At 43.4% G+C, this 13,056-nt stretch overlaps 1 protein-coding gene across 3 annotated transcripts in view; it reads right to left on the bottom strand.

Moving 5' to 3' along the window:
• Nucleotides 1–360: 360 nt before the first annotated feature.
• SMARCA4 (SWI/SNF related, matrix associated, actin dependent regulator of chromatin, subfamily a, member 4) overlaps nt 361–13,056 on the bottom strand; it is a 49,697-nt gene continuing 37,001 nt past the window's right edge. For 2 of the 3 annotated variants that reach the window (XM_033925083.1, XM_033925084.1), the window contains 12 exons: nt 12,117–12,163; nt 11,531–11,697; nt 10,238–10,401; nt 8,424–8,651; nt 6,768–6,845; nt 6,210–6,428; nt 3,962–4,212; nt 3,449–3,557; nt 3,049–3,150; nt 2,428–2,560; nt 2,066–2,205; nt 361–480 (listed from right to left, as the gene is read on the bottom strand). In XM_033925083.1, coding sequence (XP_033780974.1) covers nt 448–480; nt 2,066–2,205; nt 2,428–2,560; nt 3,049–3,150; nt 3,449–3,557; nt 3,962–4,212; nt 6,210–6,428; nt 6,768–6,845; nt 8,424–8,651; nt 10,238–10,401; nt 11,531–11,697; nt 12,117–12,163 — 1,671 coding nt within the window. In that variant the 3' untranslated portion in view covers nt 361–447. Of the gene's footprint in view, nt 481–2,065; nt 2,206–2,356; nt 2,561–3,048; nt 3,151–3,448; nt 3,558–3,961; nt 4,213–6,209; nt 6,429–6,767; nt 6,846–8,423; nt 8,652–10,237; nt 10,402–11,530; nt 11,698–12,116; nt 12,164–13,056 lie in introns of those variants that run through there. The other variant, XM_033925085.1, reaches the window with a different exon arrangement.

Raw genomic sequence — 13,056 nt, 5'->3', positions numbered from 1 at the left:
GATTTGATTCAGCAGAGAAAAGGAAGGATCCCATATGTGTTTTTTAAAAATTCTTTATAATTTAATTACTGTTTGAAATCCAGTGACACTGACAAACACACACATATGGCCCCCACCCCAGAGGAGGGCAGGCCAGTGCTTCTGACCTCTTGAATAAAATACAGTACTAAACGGGCTTGCAGCTGCTACAGGCCTGCGTCCCGGGGATCAGAAACTACAGTGATTCAATACTGAAACAGTACCACAGAGTCAAGTATTGTTCCCCAAGTAATAATTCTTGCGTCCATCTTAATGTCCAGACTGCACCCAGGTCCTCTGTCTCCCTCTGCAGCAGGCTCACTGGAAGAGTTTGTCTTTTGGAAGTCTGCTTCTACCCGTTGAGAGAGTCTAGTCGAGCCTAGCGGCTCCAGTCTGTGCAGAGACCACTGGAATGTTACTGGCTATGGCTCAGTCCTCCTCACTGCCGCTTCCTGAGCGCTCCTGCAGAGGGAGGAAAGGCAGTGTGAAGGATCAGACCAGGTCATAAGCATGTTATCAATCTCCAGGGATTTGTCCAAACCTTTTTTAAAACCAGCGGACTACATAACACCTGACATCATAAAATTGTATATACTGTAATACAGCTGTGTGCATGAAAATCTGATTATTTACAGCAGTGGTCTCCAACTCCAACCCTTTGCAGGGCCACATTTGGGATTTGGAGGTACTTGGAGGGCCTCAGAAAAAAAGAGTTCATGTCTTATTAAAGAAATGACAATTTTGCATGAGTTAAAACTCTTTATAGTTAATAAATCTTTCCTTTTGGCTAAGTCTTAATAATAATACAGTGGTACCTTGGATTACGAGCATAATCCGTTCCAGGAGCATGCTCGTAATTCAAAATGCTCGTATATCAAAGCAAGCTTCCCCATAGGAAGTAAGGGAAACTTGGTTTGATATGTTTCCACCCCCCACCTTCCCCCCCCCCACGAGAACCGGCATTGCTCCCCCCGAAGGCCCCCCCCCCGTGAACCGGCACCCTCCCCCCCCCCCCCCGCGATCCAGCACCCCCCGCCGTGACCTGAGGTCCCCCCAACCCACCCGAACCCTCTTCTTACTTTTCTGTAGCCTCAGCAGTAGCACCGGCACCAGCATGTCCTGTGCGTGGTGCCGGTGCCTGAAGATCTGCTTCCTGTGCTGGGCCTTGAGAGTTCACGTTCGACGTGAACTCTCAGGCCTTGCACAGGAAGCAGATCTTCAGGCACCGGCACCACGCACAGGACATGCTGGTGCCGGTGCCGCTGCGGAGGCTACAGAAAAGTAAGAAGAGGATTGGGGGGACTAAACTAAACTAAACCTTGGGTTTATATACCTCAGGTCGCGGCGGGGGGTGCCCGATGGCGGCGGGGGGGTGCTGGATCGCGGGGGGGAGGGTGCCAGTTCGCAGGGGGGGCGCTCGCAAATCGAAGCGCGCTCGGTTTCCGAGGCGCCGATTTTGCGAATGTTTTGCTCGTCTTGCAAAACACTCGCAAACCGGTGCACTTGTAAACCGAGGTACCACTGTATTGTACTTTTGTGATTATGATAAACATACCCAGGGTCTCAAAATTGTACCTGGCGGCCATGAGTTTGAGACCACTAATTTACAGCAAGAGAAGAAAAATCTCTTTGCATTTGCAGCAAGAGAAGTGTTTTGTTTAATACCTGACACTTAGATAAGTTTCGATGAACACTAATGCTCTTTTACAAGTTAGCCTGTGGTGATATATATATATATATGCACTCTAGGGGAGAGAATCAGTAAAAGAAAAACTAACAAAAATTCACAAAATAAGAGTGAATTTAATAGTACTTTATGATTGGTAGAAGTATATCCAATTAATTTGAAGGTTTTGGGGATCCACATTGAAGCCTATAGAGATTGTATGATCCTTTTCCTTCATTTTACCACTTTCTTGATACTTTATAAACCTCCCTTTGGATACACTGTCCAGGTCTACGTGCTCTCTTCTCATTGTACATAAAAAACCTGCCAGTTTCTTAAACCTTTTGGATTAATTGGATGCTTTCGAAGCATTATGGTTACCTCCTCATGCTCTTCCTCACTGTCATCGTCACTGACCACTGGCTTGGCTCGGGACCCTCGACTGGTGCGCCTGCGCCCCTTCAAACGCTCCGCTCCCTTCTCCTTCCTGCTCAGCTTGATCTTCACTTTCACAGAGCGAGCTGCATAGAGAAGGAGTCGCAAAGAGGCATTACAGCCACTCTCCTCCACAACAAAGCCAAAAAGGTCAGAAAGCAAGAGCAAAAGAAAAAAATATCTGTTTGAAAACCTCATCTTTTGCTGTGAAATTCCTGTGTTTCAACCCCCAGCTACCTGCAAGCACAGTCTGATGACTTGTACCACAAAAGCAGCACATTCTGCCCTCTTCCAGGCCTGAGACTCACATTCTGACTCAGAACCTTCCTCTTCCAGCTCCTCCTCTTCCTCGCTCTCCTCCCCATCACTTTCCTCCTCCTTTTCAATCTTCTGCCGTACGCTGGTGAAGACGGATTGAAGCACTATGGAGTCTTCGTAGATCTAAAGTTAAAGCAAGTGACACTAGGTGAGAGAGGGATATCTCCAAAGTGACAGCTCCTTTCCCTTGCTGCCCTTCCTCTCCTTAACTAAATACTCCAGTGCCCTGTATTTAATGGAGACTTAAGAGGCTGGTTCTGTAAGCAGCGCCTGCCGTGTGTCAAGTCACAGCCAGGCACCACTTTCAGAATTGGGGAGACTGCTGCCTAGCAAGGACCCTAGGGTCCTTCAGAATCATGGCTAGTGACCCGAAGTCCGATGCCGCCCCTAAACACACCCACTTCTGGGCTTTGACGTCTTAGGCGCCGGTCCTGGAGGCCGCCTTGCGCCATCTAATTTTTTGTTTTGACGAGGTTTTAATTGGTTTTTAATGGCGCCCCATAGAACCAATTGACACCGGTAGGTGCGGTGTAGGCGCCCTCCAGCCGCTAATTTTCAGCGGCTTTTCAAGAACCCTGTCCTTATTGATTACGTAAGTCACAGTAACTTACCAGCGAGCCCTCTAGGTTAAAAGTCTGGGCATTCTGACAGAGCAGCATGACATCCTTCTCCAGGTCATTGAGGCTCCGATACTTGTGATTGCGAATCCGCTCCTGAGGAGAGGAACAATGATCACAGCTTTCCCACTATGCCTGTCTCCACAGGACATTCCTAGCTCAGAGAAAGCTTGACAAATAACCTCTCATGTAATACCAATAAAACGCTGCAGTGCCAGGCAATCTTCACCTCCCCCCCCCCCCCATCACTAGGCTGAGCCCTAGGAAAGGATGAATCTCATATAGTGTAGGCACATCTGAACTGGTAATAAGCTAGCTCCAGACAGTGCTCTGGTTCTCAAGGGGACCATCTATGACTACGGCCTAGCACTCGGTGCAGCTTCACGTGACTCACCTTGATCTTTTTGAAGTCCACAGGCTTACGGATCAGCTCATAATATTCTGGCAGTTCCTTCCGAGACGGCAGCTGGATGAAGACTTCACTGAGCTGCCGCCCGCTGCTGCTGCAAGATGGAAGAAGAACACCAGATTAAAGTGGAAGGTGACACTCCCTGTGACCTTGAGAAAAAGTCGCCTTCCATTAAGCTCTACTCTACCTGAACGTGACTCACCTTGAGCTACAGGAGGGCGTGTGGCGCATCAGTTAAAACTACAGCCTCAGTACCCTGAGGTTGTGGGTTCAAATCCCACACTGCTCCCTGTGACCTTGGGCAAGTCACTTAATCCTCCATTGTCCCAGGTATATTAGAAAGATTGTGAGCCCACCAGGACAGACAAGAAAAATGCTTGAGTACCTGAATGTAAACACTTAGACTATAAGTGGTATATAAAAAAAAAAATAAAAGGCCTGACCCCTGAACCAAATGAACGTCACATCCTGAGCAGGAAGCTTCCTCGCCATACCCACCTCTCTTTATATTTGATCACAGCATCGACTATCTTTTTCATCTTCTTGGTGAGGTTGGGCGGGTTAGGGGACAGTTTCTCGGCAGGAGGACGGCCACGTTTCTTCTGTTTTTTGTCCTCATCCTTGTCACGGCTGCGGGTGCTGGTGGTCGGGGTGGAGCAGCTGGGGTCAAAGTCTCGCTTGCGCTTCCGGGAAGACTTTTTCTGCCGTACCTCCTCCTCAATCTCTTCCAGCGTGCCCTCCTCGATGGCCTATAGGGGGCAGTAATGAAACTGAAAGACCTTCAAGAATCCTACACTAAACCAATTAAAACAAATATCATATATCCCAATCCCACCCTACTTATATCCTTATATAATAAAAAGGTGGATGGGATGGGTGGGAAGGGATTCTTTTTATGCTTTGATGATTATAAGTAAGAATGTCAAGTGATTTGTAAAAAAAAATTTTTGATTGAATATTATACACTTCTTGTAAGATATGAAAAGGAATAAAGATTTTTTTTTTTAAAATTCTTTATTCATTTTAAAACTTTCATCAAGTGTACAAAAATTTATAATAAATAAACATAAATCTAAGCACTTGTGTATCTTATCATTATATCTTATAATCTATATATATAAAATCGGAGGTATGTATGTATGTATGTGTCGCGATCACGCAAAAACGGCTTGACCGATTTGAACGAAACTTGGTATGCAGATCCCTCACTACCTGGGGTGATATGTTCTGGGGGTCTCGCGGCCCACCTGCACACGTGGGCGGAGCTACAAACATAAAATCAGATTTCACCCATTCATGTCAATGGAAAAAATGTAAAAAGCTGCCATTCTCACAGTAATTCAAAAACGGCTTGACCAATTTGAACGAAACTTGGTTTGCAGATCCCTCACTACCTGGGGTGATATGTTCTGGGGGTCTCGCGGCCCACCTGCACACATGGGCAGAGCTACAAACAGAAAATCATATTTCACCCATTCATGTCAATGGAAAGGATGTAAAAAGCTGCCATTCTCACAGTAATTCCAACTATAAAACACTTTCTATGACACTATAACCACTAGGGACATCTTTTCTATTCTACCACGGACACTATACATATAGAGTTTGTATGTTCTAACTGTGTTTGTAACTGTTTCCTTCATGCACCCCAGTTCATAATGTTATTACATTACATGAGTACTCACATATGCTGAACTAGGAACACAGGTTCCATTCTGAACCGGGAAAAAACTGCATGGAGTTTCTTTTCAACCTGAGTTTCCACATATTGATTTGTTTAAATCAATACTGAAACTTTTGGATGCCACTTATTCCAACAGATCTTCCTTTTCAGTTTAAGAGATTGCTAATTCCAGTGAGACTTGCATTCATTCACCACTATAAAGTATCTTTATTTGAATCCATTTACAGTGTTATTGCTATAATTAAATACCCGTGCAACGCCGGGGCATCAGCTAGTTATAAATATAACCCTCCCCCTCCCACCCTCGAATCCCTCTACTTATTTTATTTTCGTATAATGGAAACCCCCCCCACCCAACCCTAAATCTTACATAATTAATAGAAAAATATTAGAAAAATGGCATCAATCATGACAAAAGGACGTTAATGGCTCCCAAATTTTAATAAAATTTTTATCATTTCCATTCTGTATCGCTATTGATCTTTCCATTCTATATATGTGACATACTGAATTCCACCAAAACTTAAAATTGAGCCTACTATGATCTTTCCTACGCTACAGGGGTTCAAAGAAGCTTTGGATAGGTACTTGGAAGACAAAGGGATTGAGGGGTACAGATAAGAGTAGAGGTAGATTATAGGGATGGGATTAGAGGTAAGTTACAAAATTAATCAGGGACCACTGTTCAGGCACTAGGCCTGATGGGCCGCCGTGGGAGCGGACCGCTGAGCAGGATAGACCTCTGGTCTGACTCAGCGGGGGCAACTTCTTATGTTCTTAGTAATATGTTGGATGGCAACTCCAGTCAAAATCAATAAAAGTTTGTTATTACACATTGATTCTTATTATTAAGAATAAAGATTTTTTTTAAAAAAAGAATCCCACACTAGCTGCTGTGCTGGTTTGATCTCTTTTTTTTTTTCACAGACAAAATGTGTAACTATTCAGACAATTACCCTCCCCATGCTTTCTTCTTTCAGTCTTATAAACATTGGTGTCAAAGTAAAGGAAGGCCTAGTAATCTGTGGACGCGAGTGTAACTGGTTCTTTGGCAGACACTACCTTCAGCCACTGTTTCTCGGTCAGTGAGTCACTGTAGTCCACTTCCTTGCGGTGCCGAGAGCCACGGCCAAACATCTTCTCTTCCTCTTCCTCACACGTCAGCCTCTCCACCTCCGCGTCATCCTTGATAATCCAGGAGGGTAATTCATCCTCTTCGATCAGCCGTGGCTTACGCTTAGGATTCCGAGCTTCCTCACGCCTGCGGTCCAGATCCATGCGCTGCGTCAAAAGAGTTCTGGAGATATGAGAATCTGATACTGACCCCGTCAGAGTTTAGCACCATCTACTATCCCTGTGGCATAGCGAGGGAAGCTGGCACCCAGCACCCCCTCCACCTACCCACTGCTTATGCTGACCAAGCCTGCCTAGTTCCACAAACAAGAAGTGATGTCAGAAGGAAGGCCTAGGCCAGTACAAGAAGTGGGAGGAAGGGGAGACCCTGTTCACTGCTGGTGATATGGAAGAGAATGGGGGAGAAGAGATGCCTATGGCCCCCCCATCACTACGCCACTGAGCTACTCTGCTTAGAAAGTGATGTAAAACAGACCCAAGGCTCACCATAAAGAGATCAAACTCCTCCTCGTGTCTGGCAATCATCTGATTTACTGTCTCATCATCTGGAACTTCATCTTCTTCCTGTAAAATACAAAGCCTCATTCTTCTGGTAGGGATGAGAAAACCGAAGCAGCAGAAATACACCATGTGCAAAATACACAATTATATAATATATAGCTTTAGCTCACACAATTATATAATATATAGATAAAACAATCATCTTAATTTCAATAATATGTATAATTTTATATATTTTGAAGTTTAACTTGATGCAATAAAATATTGAACCCTAATAATAAATTATCTCAAATAAATTACTTTCATCCAGTTAACCTTCTTAAAGAAACTAGCCAATGGTCCCCATATTTTTTTAAAATTATGAATATTCCCCTGTTGTAACGCAATCGTTTTTTCCATTTTATATATATGGCAAACTGAATTCCACCAAAATGTGTAATTTAATGATCTAATGATCAGATATCTTAGCACATGGATAGAATATATAGGGGGGTAGGGAGGGTAATTCAATTTATTATATTTGGATGTAGGAATACTGATAAAAAAAAGGGGATATTTACTTTATGATATAAGAGTAATTGAATGTAATTCAAGTGTTATGAAATAATTGTATTTAATATGTATTTTTTCACTTGATGTAAGAAATGAAAAAGAAGAAATATTTAAAAAAGAAGAAAAAAAAACCTTCTTAATTAATCAAATTCTCATTATATTACTAAACATTTAATTTCATAACAATAAACATTAAATAATCATTATATTCTCAGATAAAATAATTCCTATCCCCTTTAATTCATTTACAATATTATTCAGTGTAATCTATTATAAACATTCTCTATTATATAATATGTATAATTGTATATATTTTGAAGTTTAACTTGATGAAATAAAATAATAAACCCTAATAATAAATTATCTTGAATAAAGTACTTTCATCCTTACTATACAGCCTTTACCCAATCTGTCACTTAATACTCTGAAAGTTAAAATATGCTATATAATATGTGTGTTTATTCTTACTGAAAATGGGATAAGGGGGGGGTTATTATATCACTAGAATATTATGTGGTAGAGATTAATGTGCTATTGTGAAATAACTTGTATAGAATATTCTTTTGTGCACTTGCTGTTCAATTTGAAAATGAATAAAGAACGTTAAAAAAAAAAAAAAAAATAAAGCTCACACAATTTCTAACCACTGAACTGCAGCTACTGGGATACACTGCATGAGCTATTTAACAGTCATCAAGACTGGATCTGAGAATCCTCCGCTCCATCCTCACCCATCAAAGCAATCCAAATAACTCCACCACCCCTCCCTACCTATGCAGCAACATAGCAATCCTCATTTCTTTATTTGATTTTTTTTTTTTAGCCTGTCATCTCAAAGGAGCTCAGAATAGGTTCCAAATCAGGTACCCAAGCATTTTCTCTTTCCGTCCCGGTGGATTCACAGTCTCATCTAATGTACCCGGGGCAGTGAAGGATTAAGTGACTTGCCTAGGGCCACAAGGAGCAACGTGGGCTTTGAACCCACAACCTCAGGGCGCTGAGGCTGGAGTTCCAACCACTACTTCACACTCCCTTGAGGTTCTTGCAGCCCCCAACTCCAGCAGGAATCCAGGAGTCTTCTCTGCTCACCTCGTCCTGCTCTTCATGCTCCAGGATGGCCTGTAGGAATGCTCGTCTCTCGTGGCTGGAGGATTTCTGGTCAAACATGCCAGCCTGGATGACCTTCTGATCCACGTTCAGCTTGTATTTGGCAGCGGCAAGGATCTTTTCCTCCACGCTGTTCACAGTGCAGAGTCGCAGCACGCGCACCTCATTCTGCTGGCCAATGCGATGAGCCCGATCTTGGGCCTGCAGGTCCTATAGAAAAAAAAAATTGATGTCATACAGTGTAGGTGCACACCTTTGCTGGAAACAAGCTTCCAGCCTCTATACAAGGAATTTTTGAAAGAGCAACTAGGATAAAATGAGGAAAAGGGTTAAAAAGAAGCTAAAAGGATCAGTTGCAAAGGTTAGGATGTAAACCAGGCGTGGATGTTATTTAAAAATACCATCATGGAAGCCCAGACCAGATGTATTCCACGTATTAACAAAGGTGGAAAGAAGAGAAAACGAGAGCCAGCATGGTTAAAAGGTGAAGTGAAAGAAGATATTAAGAGTCAAAAAACATCCTTTAAAGAATGGAAAAAGGATCCGAATGAAGAAAATAAGGAGAGTCACAAGCACTGGCAAGTTAGATGCAAAGAAAGAAAGCTAAGAAGCAATATGAAGAGAAATTTGCCACAGTGTCAAAAACTCAGAGTAGCAATTTTTTATAAGATATATATCATTGAAAGTACACTTATACATAGGGGGAGGGTATAAAGTTATATTAAGGTTCATTTAATTGATAATCTTTATATGATATTTTTGATTTGATCTGTGGGAAGGGTGGCAAGGGAGGGTATAAATGTATGTTTTTAAGATGATGTTAAAAGAAATACAAGTAATGTTTACAAGGTTTAAATGAAGTAATATTGTATTCTTGATGTAAGATGGAAAAATGAATAAAGAATTTGAAAAAAAATAAAGATACATATCAGAGCAAAAAACCTGCGAGGGAATCCATGGGACTGCTGGACGATCAAGGAGCAAAAGGGGAGCTCAGAGAAGATAAGGCCATAGCGGAGACACTGAATAAATTCTTTGCTTCAGTCTTTATAGAAGAAGGTATAAGAGATCTACCTGAACCAGAAATGGTTTTCAAGGATGATTTGAAGGAACTAAAAGAAATCTCAGAGAATCTGGAAGATGTACCACAAGTACAAGGGGGCACTCGGAGAAATTGAGAGGGGAAAGGTTTAGAACAAATGCCAGGAAGTTCTTTTTCACCCAGAGAGTAGTGGATACATGGAACGCGCTACCGGAGGATGTGATAAGCAGAAGCACGCTACAGGGCTTCAAAGAAGGTCTGGACAGGTACCTGGAGGACAAAGGGATTGAGGGGTACAGATAGGAGTAGAGGTAAGGTTATAGGGATAGGATTAGAGGTAATTTGTAAAATTAGTCAGAGACCACTGTTCAGGCAGTGGGCCTGATGGGCCGCCGCGAGATCGGATCGCTGGGCGAGATGGACCTCTGGTCTGACTCAGCAGAGGCAACTTCTTATGTTCTTACTAAGCCAAGCTGACAAGTTAAAAAGTGATAAATCACCTGGATTGGATGGTATATATCTCAGGGTACTGAAAGATCTCAAACCTGAAATTGCTGACCTGCTGTTAGTGGATGCCACATTCATATGTGAATATTTATTGCTGGCATTACAAATACCAGGCCCAACAAAGGCTGCAACCAGCATAAAATAAAACCACTAGAACATAGCTTCAAACACAATAACAAAATGAAATACATATCGATATTCTCTCCCCCATCCTTCCCTTCTGCAAGAATGATGTGGGTTTGCTAACCTGATGTGGGTTCCAATCGCTGTCAAAAATGATGACAGTGTCGGCAGACTGGAGATTTAAGCCCAGCCCCCCAGCTCGGGTGCTCAGCAGAAAGATAAAGTACTCCGATCCCACCTCGTTGAACGTTTTCAGCAGCATGCCACGATCTTCTGCTTTTGTGGTACCTGCACAAAACACCACAGATTGGAAAGGGGTCAGAGATGTTATTTATTTATTTATTCAATATTCTATACCGTTCTGCCAGGAGATCAGAATGGTTTACATGAATTTATTCAGGTACTCAAGCATTTTTCCCTGTCTGTCCCGGTGGGCTCCCAATCTATCTAATGTACCTGGGGCAATGGGGAGATTAAGTGACTTGCCCAGGGTCACAAGGGGCAGCATGGGGTTGAACCCACAACTTCAGGGTGCTGAGGCTGTAGTTTTAACCACTGCACCACTCTAGAAATCAAAACATATTAGAAGAGACCCAAGTAAAGGCCAATCCAGCAATTGTGACATCACTGATGAGGTTGGCTCTTATTGGTGGAATGAGGCATTATGATGTCACAATACCAGCTCTGGTTATCAGAGGCTGAAACTTTTCACACTCTTTATTCAATTTTCTATACTGTTCTCCCAAGGGAACTCAGAACTGTTTACATGAATTTATTCAGCTACTCAAGCATTTTTCCCTGTCTGTTCCAATGGGCTCCCAATCTATCTAATGTACCTGGGGCAATGGGGGGATTAAGTGACTTGCCCAGAGTCACAAGGGGCAGCGTGGGGTTGAACCCACAACCTCAGGGTACTGAGGCTGTAGTTTTAACCACTAGAAATCAAAATGTAATAAAAGGGAGCCAAGTCTAGGACAATCAAGCCATTATGACATCACTGATGAGGTTGGCTCTTATTGGTGGAATGAGGCATTATGACATCACAATCTCAGCTCCGGTTACCAGAGGCTAAAATGTTTCATACTATTTATTCAATACCGTTCTCCTAGGGGAGCTCAGAATGGTTTACATTAATTTATTCAGGTACTCAAGAATTTTCCCCTGTCTGTCCCAGTGGGCTCACAATCTATCTAATGTACCTGGGGCAATGAGGGGATTAAGTAACTTGCCCAGGGTCACAAGGAGCAGTGTGGGTTTGAACCCACAACCTCAGGGTGCTGAGGCTGTAGCTTTAACCACTGTGCCACATGACGTCCCCCCTCCCCCCATCTTAAGGCTGATCCTGTTGCAGCCACACACAGCGTGGGGGATGGCATTAACTTGCTAGGCCCTGGTTCCTAGGCGAGGTTCCACCTACCATCGAGCCGGAGGTATTTGAAACCACGATAAGCAAAATAATCCTCCATGATCGTCATGAGTGCCGTCATTTGGCAGAAAAGAAGCACCTTGTGGTTGGTTGCACGTAACTTTGGAAGAATTCGATCGAGGAGCTCAAATTTGCCGGAGGCTCGGTACAAGTCTAGTCTGATTCATGGAGAAAGCAAAAGAGAAAAAGCATAAAAGAACAAGTGCAGACTGCATCTGGAGCCAGACATACTTCGCTACTGTCCAGCATAAATACAGCAGCAATACTTGAGATGAGACATCAGCATGTACAGAGCGCTAGTACCTGAAGCCAAGCACTTCATCCTCATCATCAAAAAGACATTTTGCCCCAATGGGCATATAAGGAGAAATTAGGTTCTTACCTGCTAATTTTCTTTCTTTTAAACTCTCCAGACCAGCACAGTCTCCACCTGCTGGTCGTGGTGAGCTATTACCCATCAGTGAACTGTGCCGATCTGGAGAGGTGCTAAAGAACACACGTTAACTAAGCCAGACACACTTCATTACTCCCCACCCAAGGACTGGCAACGTACACTACTCCCATCTCTTCCACTCACCCCTGCACAATTCCACCTGTGAATCCTAAATGCTCCGAGAAGGATTCCTAAAACAGAGAAAAAGAAAAGGCACACAGATGAGAAGCTTCACACGCTGAGAGTCACCAGCAGGTTCACCTTCAGAAACAAGATCATCATAGGGGCGTCCCAGGAAATGGCACAATTCACAATTTTCAAACTATTTGCCTTGGGAAAGTCCATGGTTGCTTTTAAGCTGTAGTTTTGGTCTAAAACTTGCCATGGATAATTAGATATTTGGGTCTGCTTTTTCAGCTAAAATAATGCAAACAGAATTGGGAAATGCTGTCTAAACCCAGTCCTGGGGATGCCACCTCTCAAAAGCAGCTTACGACCGCACAAACTAACGGGAGGGCTGATCAGCATTAGTAACATACATTGAAAAGAAGCTAGCGAGGGTTCCCCTACCGGCCGCGAGCAAAAACAACAAAGGCTGGCTGCATTAAGCCCTCAGCGGGTACACACTGCAAATTTCTTCTGTTTTCTAGAAGTGCGCATATTGACCGAGAGGCAGGCAAAATGAAACCAGCAGCTGATTGGAACTGGCACAGGGAGAACTTTTTTTTGTGTGTGTGTGTGTTTTAACGTAAAAAGGTGCAAAACTGTAGTCTTTGATCGCGGCAAGGCGTACAGTTGAGGCTCTTCTAAAGAAAAATATGGGGAGGTGGGGGAAATGGGGGGAGAGATTTGACCAACTGAGGGTGACACCCCGCAGGACCCAGCTCAGTCCGACCAGAAACAGAGGTAGACAAAAAAAAACACAAAACAGACCTTGCACAGGCTTACCACGCCATCTGCTGGAGACTGAGACTAGAATGATTCTAGGAGGGACTGTAAGAATTCAGTGCGTTCTCAGTCTCCCCCTGCTGGCAGAGGAGGTCTGTGCATTGGAAAGTTTGCTGCTCGTGGCCAGAGGGGCTCT

The sequence above is a fragment of the Geotrypetes seraphini genome, chromosome 16, assembly GCF_902459505.1.
Source record: "Geotrypetes seraphini chromosome 16, aGeoSer1.1, whole genome shotgun sequence".
NCBI lineage: Eukaryota > Metazoa > Chordata > Amphibia > Gymnophiona > Dermophiidae > Geotrypetes > Geotrypetes seraphini.
The sequence above is the reverse complement of the archived record's forward strand: the minus strand, read 5'-3'. Positions and strand labels throughout refer to the sequence as shown.